The 25,359-nt window shown below is 46.5% G+C and overlaps 1 protein-coding gene and 1 long non-coding RNA gene across 2 annotated transcripts; both read left to right on the forward strand.

Annotated features, from left to right (window-relative positions):
* The first annotated feature begins 3,495 nt into the window (after positions 1-3,495).
* On the forward strand, positions 3,496-4,526 carry LOC136535272 (uncharacterized). Its single transcript, XM_066527568.1, has one exon. It carries the CDS (start codon positions 3,603-3,605, stop codon positions 4,479-4,481), a length of 879 nt encoding a protein of 292 aa, XP_066383665.1. The 5' UTR covers positions 3,496-3,602; the 3' UTR covers positions 4,482-4,526.
* Positions 4,527-8,513: 3,987 nt separating this feature from the next.
* On the forward strand, positions 8,514-10,358 carry LOC136535273 (uncharacterized). The gene is made up of 3 exons (XR_010778968.1): positions 8,514-8,975; positions 9,452-9,518; positions 9,730-10,358. It is a non-coding gene; the product is annotated as an uncharacterized lncRNA (long non-coding RNA).
* The last annotated feature ends 15,001 nt before the right edge of the window (positions 10,359-25,359 follow it).

A 25,359-nucleotide genomic window follows, 5' to 3' on the forward strand; every position in this document is an offset into this window, starting at 1 on the left:
CCACAACATCAATCTATCGTAATAAGACATCTGTCGCTAAAACTGTCAGTGGGCAAAGAGTTATATGGCAAACATTCAACAGGTAATTCAACGTTTTTTATTGCCAACCTGTCAGTAAAAATAATAACATGCTACAAAAAGGTCAATTAGCAATTCCTCATATATGACTATGAGTCAAATTGTCAATTGGTAAGTAGGCCCCTCAAAAATCACCATGGTCAAGGTCAGCATCAAACCGTACAACTTTATTGCTAATTCCCGGTACCCCATTCTGTCACACCACACACCAAATCACTACCCCACGCGCGTTATTTTCCAAGACCCTTATTGAACGCTCATTCGCTTCTAATGTTAGCAGCGAATGAAGTCCATCGGCCATATATAAGGAAATTAATCAAGAGGGTGAACTAATCAGAGATATTTATGGACATTCGTATAAGGAAGGAGAGATTAAAAACTGACATACAAGGAAATTAGAAGATATATTAATGGATGAAAAAGAAAATTCAATCAGTTATGCAAGGAAACTAATCGGAGTCATAGTTAGAAAACATGCGCTGAATAAAGATTGTGCCCTCCTTCCCCATCTTGGTTGCCATGCCATTTACACAGGCCTAGCTAGTTGCTGTTTTGGGACTATGCATGGTGCACAGTGCAGCGATATAGAGCATGCATCATTGGGCTAACACGTAGGGCATAGAATATTATGACGAGCACGCAAAGCGCACACTAGAGAGTAGTTTTCTCTCTCTCTCTCTCTCTCTCTCTCTCTCTCTTGTTTTGTCTTGATGATAAGGTGACACCAAAGCACAGAATATTGGTTCGACTGTTAACTAAACCAGAGTCTTTGCATGGACATTGCACAGGGAGTATTGTGTGTGATGCATGATTTTAAAGTCACATTATTCCCACACATGATTAAAGTACACACCAAATTAAAGCAGAATGTTATTTTCTAACAGTGGAAGAACTGAATTAATGTCGGTTCGACTGTTAACTAAATTGCAGTCTTTGCATGACTAATATTCTTCTTTCCACTGTTGAATTGAAGACATTGCAGGGTTGTTTGGATAGTGGCCCAAAATTTTACCTGGCCAGGAAAGGCAATGTCTGCCCTGTTTAGTTTCCATCCAAACAAGCCTTGCATGCAATACTGTATTACAAGGGAAAACTGTAAGCATATAAGTTGACTGCTGTTAGATCGATCTGTTGGTCAAATAATTAATTACTGTATATCAGAGTGCAATTGTGGCGCGCGGTTGGACGACAATTAATACTGTGACCATCACGAAAGGAAGGAAGAACATCAAAGGCGGGAAAGTTCAGAGACAGGAATAACTGACAACAAAGTAGGTATATTTCTTCTCTAATACGTTAGCACTTTGAAATATTGCCACGGAAGAGGGCCCGGCAGCAAGATCGAAGCAACATTTCTATATATCAAAGCAGGTTGGTTTAGCCGCCTTTCAGGGTGCCCACGTCACCCCGAATTCCCCTGCCCGTCCGATCTCGCGTTCGACGGCCCAGATCGCTCGAAGCGGATTCTCGATGGCAGCCGATTCTGCTGCTTCTGGTTGGCTTCTCCCCCTTATCCTCTCCTTCTCCCGCTTCCCATCAGAATCCACACATGCAAATATATGCAGCAACTTTAGCTTCGCGTTCCAGATTCTTTCACCCCCTCCTCTCTCTCTCTCTCTTCGCTTTCTCTCCCTCGTTCTCCCGACGCTACGGGCGACGGCGCCAGCGGCGACCGGTGCGGCGGCAGCGTCAGGCGCCCTCCTCCTCCTCCTCCTCCTCCTCGTCCTCCTCGTCCTCCGCCCTCCCTCCCCTTCCTCTCTCCCCTTCCCTCCCAAGGCGGCGGCGGGCGCGGCGTGGCGAGGTGACGTGGCGATGGCGTGGCGATGGCTCACGTGCTTCGTCCGCCACGCTAACACTGCCACGTCACCTGGAGGCCGCGCCGGATGGGAAATGGACCTGCGGTGAACAACTTGAGAAGTTCTGGGGCTCATTTTCCGCGTTTGCAAGTTCGTGGACCGGACTGACATAGGCCGACAAGTTAAAGGGCCGCCAGTGTATTTCACTCTATATATATTATTGGTGGAGTCGATGGCAAATAAATTACTTTTGGCTGTAGAGTATAGAGATTACACTAACAAGGAGAGCATCAGAGCAAGATAGAATTTTAAGTTTGTCAAAGGTGTATCGAATGGCTAGACAGCTACAAGAAAGGATATACGCGCGCGTGCTCACAAGGAATGATTTGCTCAACAGGGAATTGAATTACTCTGGCAAACACGTGGCAATGGCATATCCAATATTAATTCATGTGATGTGATCCTTCAGCTACTGCCACGAAATGAAAATTTGGACTGGGCAGGCCGCACTTGCTGGATCGTGCAAACGGTTATATATCTTTAAATATGGGAGTAAAATTCAGCAATGGCTGATAAGAAAATTCAGCAATTTTAATGGCACACAGAAAAATCATAAAATTTCTAATGGCACTGAGGGAATTGGTTCTTAACATTCTAAGTACTCACAGTGCTGACGAACCAACAACAGATAGCCTCCCACATTGACAATGTTAGTTTATTAAAGAAGCAAAAGTAAATTAAAGCAGGGCATCTGTAACATGTGAGAACTTAGAATATCACCATGACACGCAAAGGGCAGCGAATGCAAAGAGTTTTCCACTTTAATCTTTGTATAGATCCTATTTCTTTTGAAAAATTCAGCACGGGCACAGCTATTTCGCTTAAGGAGAACGCATGCGGTTTTACACAAGAAAACTCAGAAGAGTCACGTTAAGGATTAAACCATATATCTCAGGGATTTCGCTTAGCCTTCTTTGGTTTTTTGTCTCTGAAGTTTTGGAAGGGCTACACTATATCGAATTAGAATTGGAGCACTTGCTTTCGACTGTTGAATTGAAGACATTGCGGGTTGTTTGGACGATAGTGGCCCAAAATTTTACCTGGCTAGGCAAGGCAAGGCAACGCCTGCCCTGTTTAGTTTCCATCCAAACAAGCCTTGCATGCAGATCGATCTACCAGCAGTTGTGGTGCGCGGTTGGACGATTAATACTGTGACCATCACGAAAGGAGGGGAACATCAAAGGCGGGAAAGTTCAGAGACAGGAATAACTGACAACAAAGCAGGTATATTTCGTCTCTAATACGCGTTAGCACTTTGGAATATTGCCACGGACATCAAAGCGCTGGGCAGCAAGAAGCAACACATAGAAACAAAGTTGTAGTAGCTACTAGAGAGTGTGACCGCTTTTCTCTTTTCTTCTTTTCTTTTCTTTTTTACTTTTGTTTTTGACAAAGCGTGTGATACTAATAATAGAAATAAAGTAGGGATATTTAAATGTTTGTTCCACTGTTTAATGGAAGGCACACATTATTGCATTGTAAGGCAACACCCAACACGCATGCATTATAAACACTAGTGATCGGTATAGGTGTAACATCAGGGGCAGTGATACACAAACACCAAAAAAGAAAAGACAGACTTGAGTGGTGGTAGTGACACTCTCAAAACTAGACATAGACACATCAAGAGCTAACAATTAAGCTGCTACTTGGGTAGATCCGAGAAACATGATTGACATCTTGAGAGCTGTGCAATGGTGGGACGAGTGGCAGCTGCGCATCCTCGTCCTCGGCAGCCTGGATCTCCAGTGGTTCCTGCTGCTGGCAGCCCCCATGTGCAACTACACAATCCCTCGCTTGTTCAGATTCTCCATCTGGGTGGCGTACCTGAGCGCCGATGCTCTGGCGATCTACGCGCTCGCCACCCTCTTCAATCGCCATTCCAAGGCGAGCAGCATCAGCAGCAGCTGCAGCTGCTGTGACTACGGGAACAAAGGAAGCTCCCTGGAGGTCCTGTGGGCGCCTCTCATCCTCGTCTACCTAGGTGGACGGGAGGAGATCACCGCCTACACCATCGAAGACAACGAGCTGTGGACGCGGCATACCGTGACCATGGTGTCCCAGGTCAAGGTCGCCGTGTACTCCTTCTACAAGTCGTGGCCGGACTCGTGCGACCGGAAGCTGCTGCTGTCGGCAATCCTGCTGTTCGTCATCGGCATCACCAGCTTCATCGAGAAGCCGTGGGCTCTGCGGAGGGCCAGCATCAAGCGGCTGGTGGCCATGTGGTCCGTGATGAAAGGGAAGAGGGAGAGCCCCGGTGGGCGGGACTGGTGCTTCACCGAGCTCGGCAACAGGTACAAGTGCTGGACAAAGCTGCCGGAAGACGATGTGCCGATCCTGTCGCAGGGCGACCAGGTCCAGATGATCCTCTCGGACCTGTCGCTGTTCGCTGCCGAGGTCACCCTACAGGCTCGGAGCAAGGGTGAGGGTGGTGGTGGTGGTGATCACGAGAAGAAGATCCTGGAGCCTCTCAAGTTAGAGAAAGACGAGACGCTCAAGCCCATGCTTCGTCAGGCGTTCGGGCTCATCTACACCAGAGCGACGTGATCTTCACACCGGCCTACCTAGTCTGCCACGTGATGCTGGTCCCGTCGCTGTACATCGCCGCCATCATGCTCTTCGCGGCGAGCAGCAAGCATGGGTACGGCGCCACTGACGTGAAGACGACGTACATTGTTAGCGGCCCATCTACGGTGCAGACTTCAGAAGAAGCGGCCCAGGTGCCACGGACTGGGAAACGAGTTCGCCGGCCCAACATGCGTCTGTCTAGCGTGGACTGGGTGTGACCATGCCTGCGAGCACATTCGGGCGTAAGCCATGTAAAAGAGACGCGAGGAGCGAGAGAGAGGATCATGATGAATCTTGTAAACAGACTCTAAACTCTAAGCAAATCTCCTTCCGGCCTTCCCTTCTCGCCTGATTTCTGTGCTGCTCGTTTGATCTTCTCCCCAACTGCTTCCACTTCCTGCCTATTGCTGACAATTGGTATCAGAGACACCGATTTTGGGGTTTCCGCATCGATCCGCTTTTCATCCATCGGTTGATTTGAGAAAGTGATCCGGTTGGCTCTATCTAGTTTCTAGCAGTGAGCTGCTGCTAGGAATTTAGTCGCCGTAATTCCCTTCTCCGCTTAAATCAACTTGTGGTTGAGGTAGATCTGGATCCGTCCCAACCCTTAGCCCACGACCACTTCACCCGACGACAGCACCGCCTAGGAATCATGAATCCGGAGACGAAACTCATCCTCGACGAGCTCAACCGCCGCTTCAATGAGCATGACCAGAAGTGTGATTCACGTTTTGCGGATCAGGAGACGCGCCTCTCTCACCAGATCTGGGTCTTCGAGCAGGCGCAGGAGGGGCGCATGGCAGCTCTGGAGAAGGTCACCGCATCGCTCGATGAGTGGCGGCCGTCGATTGAAGGTCTCGTTGATGACATGAAGCTCGACATCTCGAAGTCCAAGTTGGAGGTGTCGAAGATCTCTCGCAACTGGGAGTGGGCGATTTTGGAGCAACCGGCTACTACGCCGGGGATCTTCGCCGCCGCCCCGTCAGCTATCGAGCATCCCTTCATCAACGCTCCAGCTAATCTACCCAATGGGCCCGGCGTCGACAATCACCACCGGGAGAGTGGATTTGGGGTAGTTTCTACCCTGATTAATTCCCCGGTCAAGGGTATGCCACCATTCCCTAATCCTCCCTCTCCGAGATCTATTTTCCAGTCTACTGATGATCCGGGAGTGCATAGTGGTACCACTAGGGTGGGGCATAATGGGTTCCAGACACCAAAACTTCCTAAATTTGATTTTCCTAAGTTTGACAGATCCCAACCTAAATACTGGCTTAGTCAATGCAAGGATTACTTTGATCTAGATGGTATTGAACCTCACATGTGGGTTAGGGTCGCTAAAATGCATTTCATGCACGCTGCTAAGCGTTGGTACCCTTCTGTTGAATCCCAGCTCCAGTCCGCTACTTGGCCTGTCTTTACTCGCTTGATCCTTGATCGTTTTGGCCAGGATGAGCATGAGCTTTTGCTTAGACAACTATTCCAAATCCGTCAAACTAGTTCTGTTCAGGAGTACATAGACCAATTTGTTGCTATCGTTGATGATTTATCAGCTTATCGTGGTACCACAGACCCTCTCTATTATGCTATGCGATTTGTTGATGGTTTGAAAGATTATATTCAAGCTGCAGTGGCTTTGCATCGCCCCCAAAATTTGGATACTGCTTGCCTTCTTGCTAAATTGCAGGAAGAGGTGGCTGATCCAGCCAAGAAGAGGGACTTCCGCCGTGCGGAACCTCTGGCGGGGCCCCGCCCGTACGCTCCGCGGGTGCTTCCACTACCTCCACCGCCTCCCGGTCTTGCCCTGCCGGCTGCAGAGGTGAAGCCGGTGGTGGACGCTGGGCGTGGGCCGACCTTGGATGAGCGCTGGTCCGCTCTTCGCGCGACCCGGTGTGCTCAAGGCCTCTGCATGAGATGTGGTGGCAAATGGAGTCGTGATCATCAATGCCCTGCTGCAGTCCAACTACATGTCGTCCAAGAGCTGTTGGATGTTTTTCGGGACACCACTCCTATTGAAGCTGCAGATTCAGTTCAGGAAGCGGAGCCAGATCAGTTGTTCCTCTCTTTATCAGTGGTAGCAGTAACTGGTATGGTTCAACCGCGCACTATGTGTTTTTGGGGGCTCTTGGGTGATCAGCATGTTAAAATTCTGCTTGATTCTGGAAGTTCTCACACCTTTATCAGCTCGGCTGTTGCTTCGGCCTTTCCAACTCTGCAGCAGTTATCTCCTCCCTTGTTAGTCCAGGTCGCAAATGGGCAGGTACTCACTTGTGCTTCACACATCCCTGATGCCAGTTGGTCTATCCAAGGTTGTCAGTTTTCTTTAGACTTGAAGATTCTTCCATTGACCTCTTATGATATGATTTTGGGTTTGGATTGGTTGGAAGCCCATAGTTCGATGGCCGTCCATTGGGGTCAAAAATGGATTCAGCTCCAACATCAGGGCAGTACTGTTCAGTTAGTTGGTATTTTGCCGGATTTGTCAGCTGGTGCAGTTTTGCAGTTATTCTCTCTTGATCATCAGCGGTTTTCTGAGTCTCCAACTTACCCTGTCGAAGTGCAGCAACTAATACAAGACTTCTCCGGGTTGTTTGCTCCGCCCAATCAGTTGACTCCTTCTGGCACATGTGATCATGCCATTCCCCTTGTGCATGGTGCAGCCCCGTTCCCTTCTCGTCCTTACCGTTTCTCCCCAGCTATCAAGGATGAGGTAGTGGAGAAACAAGTCAAGGAGATGTTGGCCGCAGGTATTATTCAAAAGAGTACCAGCCCATTCTCTTCGGCTGTACTATTGGTCAGAAAAAAGGACAACACATGGAGGTTTTGTGTCGATTATCGGCAGTTGAATGCTATCACAGCCAAAGGCAAATACCCAGTTCCCATAATTGATGAGCTGCTAGATGAGTTGGTTGGAGCCTGTTGGTTCTCTAAACTCGATTTGCGCTTGGGTTTTCATCAGATTCGGTTGAAGCCCAGTGAAGAGTTCAAAACCACATTTCAAACTCATTTTGGACAGTTTGAGTTCAGAGTTATGCTATTTGGTCTTACAGGAGCACCTGGAACATTTCAAGATGCTATGAATTCCACTTTGGCTCCTTTTCTTCAGAAATTTGTTTTGGTTTTCTTCGATGATATCTTGATCTTCAGTCCATCTTATGAGGAACACCTTCACCACCTTTAGTTGGTTTTTCAGCAGCTTCAAGTTCATGACTGGAAGATCAAACTATCTAACACTACGTGAAAAACGATTTACAGCAACGGAACAAATTTTTTGTAGGGGCGGCTGGTGATGGAGCCACCCCTACAGTGCCATGCTTGGGAGCCCAGAGACCAGCCGCCCCTACAAATAGAACAGCAGGGGCGGCTGGTGATACGAGCCGCCCCTACAAATAGATCTGATTTGTAGGGGCGGCTCACTCACCAGCCGCCCTCGATGTTATTATTTGTAGGGGCGGCTCAATCACCAGCCGCCCCTGCAAATCACTGGACTATAAAAATAACACCCAAACCCTAAGCCGCTCCTCTCAGCAGCCGCCTTCCGTCCCCTCCCCTCTCGTCTTCCTCATCTCCCCCACGCGACAGATCCAGCGAAGGATCCGGCGCTCCTCATCTCTCCCTTCCCATTTCTCCTCAGCCCCGACGCGCCTATCCCCAGCTCGACGCGGCGACACCATGTCCCTCCCCCATCCCCCCACTCCCTCCCTCTCCCTCTCCCTCACCCTCTCCACAGCCGGTGGTGACTCCTCCCTCTCCCCGGTGACAGTGGCGGACTCTCTCTGCCTCTCAGTAGCGACAGCGGCGCCTCTCTATCTCCCCGGCGACGGCAGCGCCTCTCCCTCTCCCCGGATCGGGTGGCAGGCGGAGCAGCAGCAGTGGGCTGGCCCAGATCTGGAGCAGCGGCGGCGGTGGCCTATCCCCATCGATGGCGGCGCCTCTTCCATCTCCCAGGATTCGGTGGCGGGCGGAGCAACAACAACAGTGGGCTGGCCCAGATCCGGAGCAGCAGCGGTGACCTCTCTCCCTCTCCCCTGTGACGGTGGCGGCGCTCCTCCCTCCCCTTGGCACGGCGGCACCCCTCCCTCCCCTTGGCGCAACGAGGGGGCCAGATCCGGGCGGTGGCTGCGAGTCGCCATGGCTGGCCTCAGTCGTCTCCGACCAAGTCCCGTTCCTTGCCTTGCCTTGTTGCTAACAGCAGGCTGACAATGTTTCATATTTCCCGAGATTGATGATCACAATGTTTACAAGCTCTTTATCAACTAGACATTTCATCCTTTTATCTGCATATATCGTATAATGCTTAGCTCTATTGCAGATTGCAAAATACACCTATCGCGGGGGCGCGCGGCACCGCGGCCCACGGTCCCAGCAGCGACTGCGGCGGTGCGTGAATGCGGAGGCGGCATGGCTCGACCTTGACCGCGGCGGTGCTAGTAGAACCCAAAGGCAACGCGATGGCAGCACCCGTCCCTATCGGTAAGTTGTCCATCTGCTTGGGACACTACATGGTAAGCCACCGATTTCTGCTCGCCTTCGGTGGCTTCGTGCAACAAGCTTTCCTCTCATTGGTTGATTGTAGCGGCAGCAAGACTAGGAAGGGAGGGGAGAAAGCAAGGAAGGAGGGGGGGATCTGAGCTGAAAATGTGTTATTTGACAATTCATTAGTTATGAGTTGGGGATTTTCTTAGCTCTTTCTAGGAGGTCCGTAGATCTTACCTCTTACCTGTCTACTTATTTTTGGAACTGACTCATGGGTCTACGGTTTGGATTAATACATTAGCGAATCATGGTTTTCTGATTTGGGTTAAAACTTCATGTAGATGTCCCTTTGAATCCATTGCCTCTTATAGTCAGTTAATGGACAGCTCATCTACCACTTCCAACTTAATTGAGCATCATTTGAATCATAATCCTTGCTTGAAGTATTATCTGAAGCTTCATTTTCCTTGCAGATTAAAGGAATGCTACTGGAGTAGAGTATATACGCTGCTGATGGGAAATGTGGCCTTGGTCCGAAAGGTAATACAAATTTAGTGCTTTTTAAATGCATGCCTGTAGCTGATAAACACACCACCACTTAGCTGTCATTAATTTTTTCTGAACCAATTTTTTTCCTGTTCATCGACGTCATGGGTTATGTAAAAAAGATTAATCATTTTTTCCAGCAGCTGCACTGCACTATATATGATCATTTGGCCTGCATTTGTCCTCCCTTTTCTCTGAAACACAGATCTCAGGCAATGGTTGGGCAGAAGGTGAAGGTAAGGGCAAAGCAGGATGGTTTCCTTGATATCCTAAACCTGAGTTCCTTTTTATAAGTTGTCCAGTATAGTCAATTAGCTTTGGGTCATTTATATTGCTTCAGTAAATTCCTTATATCAATGAAAACTATCCGCTGCTTTATCTATATAAAGACATAATATATCTACCTTCCCAAAAAGTAGAAAATCTTTAATTTGATGCAAACTAATCCTCCCGCTCTCATTTTCAAAAACCATAAAAAATTCACTCATGGGGTATGTGGCCATGGATCTGGAGTCCGGACCACACTTGTCATTTGGAAGAACTTGTGACTCCACACAGTCCTCCTATCCATGGTGCATCGTCCTGTGACCTACTGTGTTGGCTAGCTTCGGGGTGAGAAGCATGCAGGTTGGGATGGGAGCTCAATTCCTGCAGGATTATTACAATTATTAAGGTGCATCGGTTTCTTGATTGTGGGAGGATGGTAGTCATTTCTGATCCATTCTGTGGGAGATGTTGCTAACATTATTTGATATGTTGGTTGTTTGCTGGCTGAGGAGCATAATTAGAGATTTATTATTTTTTTATTTGTGAATAAGGATACAAGATGTGCAACATGCTTTTTTCCATAGTGTAAATGCTCAGATATGGGTGATTCCAGCAAACTTATGACTGATTAGATTCCAGCAAGTGTGGGATTATTGCTCAGGAATGGGAGGAAACCTGTTGACTTGTAGAGGAAGAGAGATGAGCATACTAGTTAGCATTTTTTAGTTGAGTTGATATTTTTTAGATTTGATTTGATATGTATTACTACAATTCGCATTTGGAAGACATGTCATGGAATATTTGTTATAATCTAGTATAAATAAATGTGTATTGTCGTTGAGTTTGAGTACAATCGGAGAAGAAGATAAGTTATGATGGAAAATATATGTTCTGGTCGAATTTGAATTGTAAATTTAATTTTTTTTGCAAAAAATTGATTTGTAGGGGCGGTTGTTACTGTAGCTGCCCCTACAAATTGATTTGCAGGGGCGGCTGATGTTCCCAGACCGCCCTTATAAATTGATTTGTAGGGGCGGCTATAGTACCAACCGCCCCTACAAATAGATTTGTAGGGGCGGCTGGTAACATCAGCCGCCCCTACAAATTGATTTGTAGGGGCGGTTTTGGAACCGCTCCTACAAATGCATGATTTGTAGCCACCCTTTCATAGGGGCGGCTGGCAAAACCGCCCTTACAAACGGTTACCTGCCGCCCCTAAAAACGTTTTTCTACGTAGTGTAAATGTGAGTTCGCCAAGCAACGTATTGCCTATCTCGGCCATGTCATTACTCCAGCTGGGGTTACCACTGATCCTCAGAAAGTAGAGGTTGTAGTCAATTGGCGTACTCCCTAGTCAGTAAAGGAGTTGCGCAGTTTCTTGGGTTTAGCAGGGTATTACAGAAAATTTGTCCGCCATTTTGGTGTTATTGCAAAACTGTTGACTGAGCTGCTCAAGAAGAACACCTTGTTTACCTGGACTGCTTCTCATGATCAGTCATTCCAAGCTCTCAAGCAAGCCCTGAGTTGTTCACCAGTTCTTGCTTTGCCTGATTTCTCCAAGCCATTTAGCATTGAGACAGATGCTAGTGCTAGTGGTGTTGGTGCTGTTCTTACTCAGCAGGGTCATCCTTTGGCGTTTTTCAGCAAGGCCTTGGGACCCGTTCTCATGGCCTCAGTACTTATGAAAAGGAATACATGGCTGTGTTGATGGCAGTTCAGCACTGGCGATCTTATCTACAACATGCTGAATTCACTATTTTCACTGATCAGCAAAGCCTTGCGCAGCTTACTGACCAGCGTTTGCATACGTCATGGCAGCAGAAGCTCTTTTCTTATCTCATTGCACTACTACACAAACTTTAATGGAGGCGGGCGTTTTTTATTTTCCGCGGCGGGCAAAGCCGTCCGCCACGGCCTAGAGGCCACGGTAAATCGTGGCTTAACCGCGGCGGGCGGCTTTGCCCGCCGCGGTTAACCGATTTACCGCGGCGGGCGGTGTAATGTGACCGCCGCGGTAAATATACTTTTACCACGGCGGTCACGTTGAACCGCCCGCCGCGGTAAATTATTTTACCGCGGCGGACACGTTACACTGCCCGCCGCGGTTATGTTCGTTAGCCGTGGCGGGCATTATTATTTGCCCGCCTCGGTAAATTATTTCCTGAATTAAAAAAAATACAGCAGGCATATAATTAAATTCAAATTCAAATTCAAATTCAAATCACATCCAGATTTCACAGATTAAACTTAAAAAGTATGCAGGCATTACACATGAGATAATATACATATATATACATTCACTTAGTCGTTCTTGTCATCATTAATTCATTACATTTACATATTAAAGTCGTTATACATGCCCTAAGGAGTAATCTTGCGGACGCATCATCGTGGGCCATTTCCTCAGCCTCTCATACTCCGGTAAAATCGCTAGCTGGCTGTTCTCATTGAAGAACGTGCTCCCTTCAAGCACGCATTTGTCTAAGACAAACTTACATATGTCCGCCTTTGTCTGCTTGAAGGAGTGTTGGGTGCTCTGCACGTCTCTCCACCAGTTCAATCCATTCTTGAGCACCCTCCAACTGCTGCTGTACTGCTTGCACTCCCTCAGGTACTCACAGACGTAGAAGCCACAGGTTTGTGATTCTACCGGTTGTTTGGCACACTGCATGATCGATACACAAGCATTAGAATACAGGTATTAGAACACTTATGAACAGAAAGCACAATTAAACCTTTCAAATATTTACCGGAAAGTTATGTCTAATTTTGATGCGGTTCTTATGCTTAGCCTTAAAATTCTCTGTTCTTTGATCATAGCATTCAGGATCCTTCACGTACTCCTTATAAGCGCTGTACGAAATGTACTAGAATTAGGCAGGGCATTAGAACGCATATGAGAAGACAGTTCAGTCACTTACACTCTGAGGCAATCTTCAAAGGCCTTGTACCCTTTTAAGTTTGGCATTCTCAACGAATCAAATACGCAGGCCCTGCCATCCTGAGGGTAGATGATAAATGCAACCTAGTGACCCTCGAGGCCTTGGCTGCGCCATTGAAACAAAATACAGGTTACAATGAGAAATAATAATACTAGCTAGCTACCCACTTATCTCTACAGGCATGTCTTCGACTTACCCAAAGTGGTAGGCAGCTACGATACACCCATTTCTCCTGATCTTCTTCATTGCTCCTACTATGTACCTTGAAATGTTCAACTTCTCATTGTCCATCAGTTTCTTCCTGTGCGTCTCTCTCTGTCGCTTGGTCAAGTCTTTCATGGTTGGATGATTGTCATCTAGGTGGTAACCAATGATGACTCTTTGAGCAATATGCATTGGAGATAGATAGATAACATCAAGTTTTAGTTCCTTGGATATATAGGCCATCAACCTACAAGGACAAGCCATCATGGCATATATAAGTAGTCTTGACCGATTTAAAGGCAGGTAATATGTGAAACTCGCAATTCATCACTTACATAGAGAACAAGGTGACTTGGGCGATGTCAATGTCTTGTTCCCGTAGTAGTCTGTACATGTCGTGGAAGTCCACGGGGAGTTCTACATCGTTGCCGGGCAAGTGGAAGTACTCCGCCACAACCTTGACTAGAAAACCATGTAGGCCAGCTTTTGCCGCTTCCATGTACCAGAGATGAAACCTCCTTGTCTCCCACTGTGATGTAATCACGACAACTGTTGTCACTGTCGGCTGGCGCAGCTGCTGCGGAAGGATCTTTATTCACCGGTGGTGCTGTCGTCGTCGGCGTCGAAGAGCTCACTCCAGATGCACCGCCACTCGCACCAACTCTTTCGCCGTGAAATGTCCAGACTATGTAGCCCTCGATGAAACCATACATGATCAAATGAGTTTGCACCTCGCTATCTCGGTGGGCTTTCAGGTTCTTGCAACGAGAACATGGACATATGGTTGTCATCCGCTTCAGTCTCTCACGGTGAGCTTTACCAGCCGCAATAAACTTACTTAATTCAAAGAGGTACCGCAGATCATTCACTCTATCGATCTGGTACATCCATTCCGATCTATCCATCATATCTACAAACATTATCCATCACAATCAACATTAAATAAAGAAGAATTAGGAGAAATTGATGATTTTTACGTCCAAAATCATGAAAAAGAGAGGAAATAACGATGTGAAAGATGAAGCATGCATCTATGATGAATCTAAAGTTAAAGAAATACATGACATCATTTTTTCCATTAAAATTGATCTAGATCTAGATCTAGATCTAAAGAGAACTCTAGGTGATGGAAATAGAGAGAGAGGATGGAAGGAGAGAGGGAGAGCCTTTATGAACCTATTATGATGTCCTCCTCCCTCAAATCCAAGCCCTTCAACTCAAATCAAAAGTTTCCTCAAATTTTAGGGCAAAGCCTCCCCCCATGAGTTTTGAGAGAGGAAGACCCGTGGAGAAGATGGAGGGTCTGTGCTCTGTATTCGTACAGGCTTTACCACGGCGGGCAACATAAAACGCCCACCTCGGTAAATCAACTCTTTACCACGGCGGGCAGTTTAAAGAGCCCGCCATGGTAAACCGTATTAACCGCGGCGGGCGATTCATACCGCCCGCCGCGGTAAATAACTATTTCCTACGGCGGGCAGGTAAGGTTGCCCGCCGCGGTAAACCAATTTCCCGCAGCAGGCGCCCCGGTGGCCGGCCTCGCTGGCCGGCCACCGGTTAACCGTGGTGGACAAAAAAGGTGCCCGCCACGGAGCGTATTTTGGCCACGCTGCGCAAATTGATTCCTGTAGTAGTGTTGGTCTCTAGTTCCGCATTGTATACAAGCCGGGTGCTGCCAACCTTGTCGCCGATGCCTTGTCTCGAAAGAGCTTCCATGATTCCTCATGTGCCGCTATTTCTGTGGTTGCCCCTACTTGGATCCATGAGGTGGTGTTAGGTTATGCAGATGATCCTATCTCATCCGAGATGATAGCCAAACTCACTATTGATTCTGCAGCTATACCGGGTTTTTCCCTACGAGACGGTGTCCTACGTCAAGGACCACGTATTTGGATTGGGGACAACAAGCCACTATAGCACAGAATTCTCCAGGCCATCCATGCCAGTGCTTTGGGGGGTCATTCTAGATTTCCAACAACCTATACTCGGTTGAAGCAGCTATTTCAGTGGCGTGGCATGAAATCAGCTACATGAGAATTCGTTCACACTTGTATTACTTGCCAGCAAGCTAAGCCAGATCGAAGTCAGTTGCCTGGTCTTCTTCAACCTCTGCCAGTTCCTGTCGCTGCTTGGCACACCATATCTCTGGATTTCATTGAGGGACTGCCCCGCTCTGGTAATGTTAACTGTCTTCTCGTGGTGGTAGATTCCTTCACCAAGTATGGCCATTTCCTACCCTTGCTCCATCCGTTTACAGTTGCTGTGGTAGCCAAGCTCTTTCTCAACAATGTTTATCGCCTGCACGGTCTGCCCACTGCTATTATCTCTGATCGGGATCGTATTTTTACAAGTCAATTTTGGCGTGAGCTCTTCCGTTTGGCCGATGTTTCCTTGCAGATGAGCTCCAGTTACCACCCACAGTCTGATGGTCAGACTGAGCGCCTCAATCAGACCCTGGAGACCTTCTTACGTTGCTTTGTCAATGCATGCCCGACCAAATGGTCTTCTTGGATTGCTTTGGCCGAATTCTGGTACAATGCTTCCTCTCACTCTGCTCTCGGTTGTTCTCCTTTTGAGGCTCTTTATGGCTATCCACCTCGGCATTTTGGCATCTCTGTCCTGGAAGATGTGGCTGTACCTGAACTGTCATCTTGGCTTCAAGCTCGCCAAGTTATGTCTGATCTGATCCGTCAGCACTTAGCCCGAGCCAAACAACGTATGAAGCATCAAGCTGACAAGAAGAGATCTGAACGACAATTCAGTGTTGGTGATATGGTGTTTGTCAAGTTGCAACCTTATGTTCAGTCTTCGCTGGCCCCTCGAGCTAATCAGAAGTTGTCTTTCAAGTTTTATGGTCCATTCCAGATCCTACAACGCATTGGTCAGGTGGCTTATAAGTTGCTTTTGCCTAGTTCTGCTGCAATCCACCTGGTGTTTCATGTGTCCCAATTGAAGGCTGCAGTTCTCCCTCCTGCCCAGGTATCTCCTTCTCTACCAGCTGATATTGAGTTGCCTCGGGTCCCTATGAAGGTTTTGCAGCATCGGGTCATGCCTACTGCTAATGGTTCGGTGGAACAAGGCCTCATTCTATGGTCTGGCGGGCCGTCGGACATGGCAACTTGGGAGAATTTGCTGCAGCTTCGTCAAGCATTTCCCAGAGCTCCTGCATGGGGACAAGCAGGTTTCCAAGGACAGGGGGATGTTAGCGGCCCATCTACGGTGCAGACTTCAGAAGAAGCGGCCCAGGTGCCATGGACTGGGAAACGAGTTTGCCGGCCCAACATGCGTCTGTCTGGCGTGGACTGGGTGTGACCGTGCCTACGAGCACATTCGGGCGTAAGCCATGTAAAAGAGACGCGAGGAGCGAGAGAGAGGATCATGATGAATCTTGTAAACAGACTCTAAACTCTAAGCACTTCTCCTTCCGGCCTTCCCTTCTCGCCTGATTTCTGTGCTACTCGTCTGATCTTCTCCCCAACTGCTTCCACTTCCTGCCTATTGCTGACATACATCCTCCTGTGCTTCACCGCGGTGCTGGATGTCTTTGGGCTGCTCATCAGTGAGCTCATGTACAAGCTCATGTCCAGAACAAAACTCGCAGCATTGTGCGAGAACCTTCCGGGGCATAACCTCATCGACTCGGTTGTCCGGACGGCGAGAAGTCCAGTCACCGGGTCCCTCCTCAACTATGCCTGGCGGTTTGGTTACAGGCCGGAGGAAGCTAGTGATCGTAGTAGCCTGTACCGCACGGTCTCGGATGCTATCACCTATCAATTGGTGAAGGTTTTCAGAAAAAGTAAAAACGCTGACCTCTCCAGTTACAGAAGCTTCACCAAGACGGACTACTGGGATGACCAACCGGAGAGGCTGCTCAAGACGAAATATTACTCCAAGAAGATGGATCAGCCGAAGAAGGTGGCCAACATTGATATTTCTTCGGCGACTGAAGATCTGCTGAAGATGTCCAACGTGGTGATATGGCGAAGCCTTCGTAAGACGCCATTCGACGCAAGCGTACTCATCTGGCACATCGCCACCGACCTCTGCTTCCGCAGCAAGCCTCCGAGGCACTTAAGGTGCAGGCCTCCGCATGGCGAGGTGCTTCGTGAGGTGTGCACAGAGGCAATATCCAACTACATGGCCTACCTCCTCATGTTTAGACCCGACATGCTGATGACCGGCAACCGGCGGGATCTGTTCACTGAAGCCACCAAGCAGATGGATTGCATCATCACCCAGGCCAGCAAAGAAAAGACAGAAAAGGAGAAGAAGCAAAAGCAACCACTCTCCGATGAAATCCTCCTAGACAATATCAGGGAAAAAGCAGCCAGCCTCAAAGAAAAAGAGGCATATAGCGTCATCGACGACGCTTGCAGCCTCGCAAAGGAGCTGCTCGACATCGAGGACGAAAATGACCGTTGGCATTTGATGCACCTAGTGTGGGTGGGCATGCTGTGCTACTCCGCCAGCATGTGCAGGGGCTACCTGCACGCCAAGAGCTTGGGAGAAGGCGGGGAGTTCCTCTCCTACGTCTGGCTCCTCATCTCGCTCCAGGGGGGCAAGACCTTGGCAGACAAGCTTCAGATGCCAGACAAAGAACAAGGGGACGACGATCTGGACGACCAAAAGCGGGAACAAGAATACCAGGGCAAGAAAGGTACGATGCCTGGGTGGGATCCGGAAGCCAGAATGTTTCACCGTCAGCCATATCGATTTATTTGTTGTTTATTTCCAAATACATTGCTATGTTGCTCTGGTCTAGCTAGTGTGCATGCTGCTTGCTTCTATTGCAGTCGGTCGTGTGTGTGTTCATTCGTAGTCTAAGAATAATACCAATAATGATAGTCGATCTGTTGAGTCTGTACCTCTAGATTAGCAGTGACATTATATACACAACAATATTGTTTTTTATATCATCACTACGTCCGTAGGAAGTGTTTCTCTGCGAATGCTAAATGCTAAATGATTGGTTCACTGCTACAGAACAGGCAATCCCGGCCTAACGGCACATGACTGTTGGGTATGTTGGAGCCGACAGTGATCCATCTTCACTAATGGCTCGTTAGGCTAGGATCCCATTAATGATTGTGGATTCGACAGACCCAACACTTAAGACACCTATCACTGTTACGAGTGGAGGCATAACCCGATAATGTCCCGGTTAATTACATCCACCAACCGACTGTGTTCTAGTTGGGATATTGCTTCCAGTTTAGGCCACCAACCTACAGTTCTAGTTGGGATATTGCTACCGGTTTAGGCCACTAGCTGGCATTGACATGCTAATACCATGTTGTGGCTTGATTCAGCAGCGTCATAATGGTATCATTGTAGGGTCTTGGGTTGACTCGACAATGTTAAGGACAGTGGGATCCATCTCTTACCACCCACTAGTGCAGGACTGAGCATCAGTCCCGGTTGGGAAACCCCCTTTAGTCCCGATTTCCCAACCGGGATTGCGAATCCGGAACTAAAGGCCCCCCTTTTAGTCCTGGTTCTAGGAATCGGGACTGAAAGTGGACCTTGAGCCCTGGTTGCTATTACCAACCGGAACTAAATGATCCCCCAGACCTTGCCCCGGGGCTCTGGCACGTTTAGTACCGGTTGGTGTTTTCAACCGGGACTAAAGGTTCCTTTTTTTCCATTTCTTTTCTTTTCATTTTATGGTTTCTTTTTAATTCAATTCTTTTTTGTTTCGATTAGCTTTTCATATATGAATTCTACACAGCTAATATACGTCCATAAATACGTATGTGTAAGGTTCCGTTCGAGCAGTATACATAAATAACACACTAAAATGTATGAAACTATATATACAAATACTTTAGAAGTTGTACGTGCATGGAATATATACATAATAAAGTCACAAAAACCTTGTACTCATGTCCTTGGGATGTCATTCAACCCGAATCTTCAGTCATATGGTTACTAGGTAATAATTCTTTAGGGTCATAGTAGTACGTGCCTTTGGGATCTATGACTCAATCCATAAGAAATCCTAACAATGCCTCTTGAATTGTTTTGATCTGGTCACATCGCAGAACCTTTTCTTCCTCTATTCAACCTCCAATTCGAATGAAAGGAAAAGTATGAATATATATCTAATTATATATATCAACACAATGGTAATAAATTGTGTATATACTTCGAGGATCTCTTCTGGAGTTCTCCTTGAGTATTCTATGAGGAACTCACAGACGTAATATCCACATAAGTTGTTTCCTGAACCCTACTGCAGACACCACTTGACGAGAAAAAGATTCATCATCAACCAATGAAGCATGGTAATAATGAACTGAACTAAATAAAGATGCGGTGACCTAGCTAGTACTTACTGGGTATTGTACTATATCCAGAGGCACTTTCCACTAACCATAATGGTGTTTTTAGGCGAACTTTTTTCAAGCACTGCCCAACAAAATAAATAAATGAAGTTATATCAATAAAATGGCATAAGAGAGTATACAGTGTGCGATACCGAAATTACTATAGGAGAATATCTATCATTTTTTAGTAATCTTCTCGGGGTTTTGTCGCTGAGTCAAAGATCTTTACAAGACTCCTAGGCATACGATGATCAGCAGTATCCAGTGAAAGGTACATGTTTATACACAGGCATAACTCATTAACTAAAGTCAACATGGAGTAAGCAAAACAAAATGAGACATTAACACTCACTTGAAGTTGTAAGGAAAGAGTATCAGTGTCTTGTCATGTTGCTTATCAAAGAACCTAAACAGATTCTTCTCCACTTGAGTTCACCATCTATCATATGGAGTAACCGTGTCTTTGAATGTGCGATTCGGATCCATAAAACCAACATCTGTTAACTTTTTTTTAGTTTTAGCATCTCATATCTGCATTTATATAGTACAAAAGAATATATATAGTGTGAGGATAACTATATATAGACAATGAACTAACATGCAAGTTACTTTCAATGTTAGAAAGAATCACTTACAAACTCCAGCAGCTGAGGAGAGATTTATCGAGAGCGTTCCGGTTTAATAGTTGGTGCAATTCATTGAACTCAATATGTACAATGTCACAGCCATTGAAGTAATGCTCTAGTCTAACTCTGGCAAGAAGCCATGCCCCTTCCTTCGCACACGCATTTAAGTACTACTTGTTTAACAAGAACATTTGCGTACCCAGTGATGAATAGGACTTAGGGTTGACAAGACTCCTGCCATACACATAGGTCGGGTAAATATCAAATTTGGTTGTTGGTATCGATCCTCCCCCAATGAGTTGTTGAGGTACGAGACCTATTGTGTCCATGAAGTCTTGGAGTATATCGATTGGACCACCTTGTGCGTTTGTACAATCATCGTCAACAACTAGCGGGTCGATAGATTGCTTAGATTGCTGCTCGAGCTATGCAACATCTTTCCCTGCTCTCTTTGCTTTCAGCGACGCCTTATATGACTTGTCAAGAGAGCATTCATAGTCCAATAATGGCGGGGGATTACATGCCTCATGCCACTTTTTCTCCACTTCACTGTCTCTTTTCCTTAGTTCTCGTTGAGCTATGTAGTGCGGCTTTGGTGGGTTTTTCATAAGTTCCTTCTTCTTTGCTATTGATTCTGCTCCACTTTGCCACAAGTTATCCAAATCTTTTTGTGCCACCGCTTTTGATTCCTCTTCAGACTTCTCGTAGGGTAGCTTCTCCGGGGACTTTGTTTTATGATGGCAGGATTTCTTCTTCAATAGGGACTTCACCGGGGGTAGGGGCCTCTTATGGTGCCTCTATGGTGCGGGAGGAGGAGGGGGGGAGACCGCCTTGGAGGAGATGGAGATGGAGATGCAACCGTGCCATGTAACGCATCATCATCAGTCCAGAGCATCATCATCATCCAGAGCACTCTAATGATCATCATGGGATGGAAGAACTAGACTCAAGTTGGGCGACCTGTGAGTACAAAAATGATTGTGTGTAAATGGTTGTACACGAGAAGCAAATAATTGAGAATGATTATTAAAAAACTATTTCATTCACATTCATCCGCACCTATCATGAGGTAGTTGAGGAGGAGGCGACGGTACCCTAGCCGCTACACCAGGAATAATGATGTAGCGCTTGCACCATATAACGAATGAATGCTCTGCTTATCCTAGGGTCTTCTCCCCATCACCTCTAGGAAAGCCAAGAGCCACTTCCCTGTATTCTTTGATAACTCTATCCACCGAGACACTATAATATCCAGGAGGAATTGGATTCCCATGGCTTCTTGGTGTCTTGTTAGGGGCCACAGGAGAAACAATACCGTGCGCCACCATGAGTGTGCTATTCCCCATGGGAATGTGCAGCTCACTTGCGTCAAAGGCACAGTGATGTCATCCATGGGGAAATGCTGCAATGCATCATCTTGATTTGGGAGCTCAGTGGAAGCGCAACTGCTTCTTAGCTGATGGGGCCTAACGTTGACTCCATGCTCTGATGTTGACTGCCTTTGGCTACTCAACTATAGTGCCACTTGTCGTCTGATTTCCTCTTGCATTCTCCCCTCCATGTTTAGTTCTTGCTCCTGTGATCAAAGCACCACCTCCTCTAACCTACGGACCCACTCTACTCCTTGTCCTTCGTTGGCGGCTTCTGTAGGTAGCGACATCCTTAGGGAAGCCATGCCGCCACAAGATCAACCCTTTGCCTCATGTTCGCCAAGGGTGTTTAGGAGTCTAGATGGCGTACGTCAGCTCATCTTTCTCTCGGTTGGGCACAAAGGCACCACTAGCTAGAAGCATCTATAATATCGAAAAGTCTTTGTGCTGTTGTTCCGAATTTGTCCACCAACAACCGATTCCCCTGGTCTCTGGGTCTAGTGATCCCCCATGTGCTGAAAAACCAATTCTTGGAGCGTTTAGGCCAATCGATTAAAAATGGATGGATCCCTTTGGAAAGCAGGTCTGCTTCCAGTTCTTTGCCACCTGGGAATGCCACTCCTGTAGCCACCTGATCCCAGTTTTATGATTGTATACCTTTTATCGCGTAATCTGTTGGTTCCCTCTCACCCGTGCCTCACCCTCTTCCAAGGTCTTGTACCATACAAATCCAGGCTAGTTGTCTCTCAACTTTTTGTATGGCTATTATCACTGAAATCTGGAGTCAGATTCTTCTTCACAAATTCATTGTACAAGCTTCTTCTTTCAGGTCTGGAATTGTGTGGCCATCTTCTTGAGAGCCCAACTTTTAACTAGTTTTTTTATATCTTCACCTCCTAGTAGATGGAAATGTGCAGTGACTGAATCCCAAAGAATTCCTTGTCTTCGCTCAGAGACAAAACTTATCTCATGAGATTCCTTTCTTCATTTTCCATTCACGGGTGTTGATCGGGAGCCTTTCTCTAACAAAAACCCCATAGTGGTTTACAAATTTCTTTGCATTCTTTGTTGGTAGGAGCGGTTCGCCAGTATTAGGATCAACTTCTATGATTATGTGGTGGCCCTGTAACAAATTTGTTGGGCCTCGTACACTTTTACTTTTCATCGACGTCGTCGACCTAGAGGGCTACGTACGTAGAAACACAAAGATTTAGTAATACATATATATACGAATTAATGGAATTATGTTTAATTTCATCATATATATATAAGAGATGCAAGATTATCCTCGCTAGGATTTTCTTGCACAAGAAGTTCTTGCTCATCTCCAAAATTCAGTAAGTATTCAGAGCCGTCATAGAACTCTGGGTCGGCCTCGTTTTGGTTGGGGCCATATTGAGTGCTAACATTGATAATGTTCATCATGGCCTCATTCTATTCGTAGTCGTCTTGCGGCTCGGCCATCTTAATTACCACAACTATACATAAATGAAAACCATACACAAGTCATGCATGTGCAAATGGAGCGAGTCAGTTGCTTAAACTTAAATAGCTATATACAGCTAGACTTCAGGGGTTATTATTTACGCCTGAACTCGATCTGGTTAAGGGTTTGGAGCCTTGATTAGGGTTTGGAGTGGATTCATGTCACACTAATTATGAAGATTCAAATTCAAATATATATAACTATAGAATTCAAGGTTATTATTTACGCCTTGGTTAGGGTTTGGAGCAGAGCTCAGCCGAGTTAAGGTTTGGAGCGAAGCTCTGGATATTAGGATATATATCAACATTGGTGCATATAAATATGTGAAAATTCATGTCACACTAATGTCAATATATCAAAATTCAGATATGTATATATATACACCAAAAAATTCATAGCACTAATAAAATCAATCCTTTTAACTATGAAGATTTAAATATATTTCTTCAATATTATTTTCTACAACTATATGGTTTAATTTTCTACAATTTTTCTATATATATTATAGTACACTACAATATTTCTATCTATTTTCTATGCCGAAAAAATAATATGCACATCACACACACTCACTCACTCTCACTCACTCAAGCTCATCACACACAGTTGACATGATCATCACTCACACACATGTACACATGATCATCATTATATCACTGTGTCATTACACTATATACTCACAGAGAGGATGCCGACGTACGGCGAGGACGAGGATGAGGCCGAGTATGGCACGAAGACTAGGCCGGTGGTGCTAGAGATGATGACAAGGACGAGGAGGCACGAAGATGACAAGGCGATGCTGGAGATGATGCAGACGAGAGGACGACGAATCTGGTGAGGGGGACGACGAGCGCACGGCCAGGCATGCATGCGCGTGGAGCCAGGGATGAAGAGCGCACACATGACGACGCGGTGATGGAGGTGATGATGAGGACGAAGAGCGCACACATGATGTGCGCGGGCCACTGGCTACCCGAAGAGATGAGGCGTGGCATGCGCGTGGAGCTAGGGTCAAAGCGCACGCGTGACAAGGCGGTGCTAGAGATAGGCGTCTAGAGCCGGGGACGAAGAACAGGCGCGTGACGACACGGTGATGGAGGTGATGATGAGGACGGTGAGGACGAGGGACGAGTGGTGAGGCGCACACACAGGCCATTGGCTGGCTAGAGAGACGAGGCGTGCCTGTGCGTGTGGTGCTAGGGACGAAGCGTGCGTGTGACGAAGCGGTGCTGGAGGCAGGCGCGTGGAGCCAGCGATGACGAGGATGACGGTGGTGGTTCCAAATCTGGGCATCGCACATGGACAAGAGAGGCACGAGCTAGGTCACCTGCGGAGATGACGAGAGTGGTGCGCGCGTGTGGAGGCCATGAGGAGTGGCGGTGTTATAGTGGCTCAGGCGAATAACGAGCGATATGATGGAGGGGGAGAAGAAGAGGTGGTATATGGGGGGGACCTTTAGTCCCGGGTGAAGCCATAGCCTAGGACTAAAGGTCCTTTAGTCCTGGGTGATAGCTGGAAACCGGGACTAAAGGTCTGACCTTTAGTCCCAGGTGCAGCCACGGCCTAGGAGTAAAGGTGATTTTGGCGTGCCATAAAAACGCAGACCATCTTTAGTCTCAGGTGGTTGATCAACCCAGGAGTAAAGGTGGGTTGCAGTTTGGCTTCCCGCTAGTTTCCAGAAGCTTTTCCTTTTTTATATATATTTCTTTTGTATAAATATGCATAGAGTTATTAATTGCCTAGTAAATAAAATATTAGCCAAAAATTACCAAAAAAATCCTAGACCTGATTTTGCATTATCGTACACAAGAAAAATCTGTAACCTAAACTCTTTTGTTTTACCATATAAATATTTAACATAGTGTAAATAATAATCACAATTTCCATCATGCAAAAATGTACTACTTAATTAAAATCATTAAAACTATTGGTTTTTGATAGGAAATTATTTTTCACATCTTATTAACGTTGATCATTTGGTTTTTCATCACACATTCTCCATAGGAAATCCACTGTCAAGCAGAAAATCCATTTAAATCGTAGAAAATATGAAAACACGATAGAAAAATCTAAAGTCACAATTATTACATAATTGGTCTAATACATCACCATATCAAGCGGGAATAGCAATGAACTTCTTCTTGACGTATATCCCTTGGTTATGATCGTGCTGTAACCTTGGAGTGTCCTCATTATTTAGCAGGATGCTTGGGTCACTGTTCACTATGAAGGGTGAAATTCCATCATTCTTTTCATAATCTTCTGACATGTCAGTCATATCCTCGATTCCCATGATGTTTCTTTTCCCTCAAAGAACTATGTGGCGCTTTGGCTCATTGTTTGAGTCATTGTCGTTGTTTTTCCCTTTCTTCAGTTTGGTAGACATGTCCTTCACATAGAACACCTGATTCACATCCTTGGCTAAAGCGAATAGTTTGTCTCTATACTCAAGATTGTTGAGGTCCACTGTTGTCATTCCGTACTGATGGTCCACTCTTACCCCACCTCCGGTCACCTTCACCCATTGGCAACGAAACAAAGGGACCTTAAAATAAGATCCATAGTCTAGTTCCCATATCTCCTCTATGCGGCCATAATATGTTTCCTTATTCCC

The sequence above is a fragment of the Miscanthus floridulus genome, unplaced genomic scaffold (genome assembly GCF_019320115.1).
Source record: "Miscanthus floridulus cultivar M001 unplaced genomic scaffold, ASM1932011v1 os_2644_3_4, whole genome shotgun sequence".
In the NCBI taxonomy this organism is placed as follows: Eukaryota; Viridiplantae; Streptophyta; class Magnoliopsida; order Poales; family Poaceae; genus Miscanthus; species Miscanthus floridulus.

Excerpts from the sequence above, each read along its gene's own strand:
- LOC136535272 (XM_066527568.1), top strand. The coding sequence starts at position 3,603 with ATGATTGACATCTTGAGAGCTGTGCAATGGTGGGACGAGTGGCAGCTG.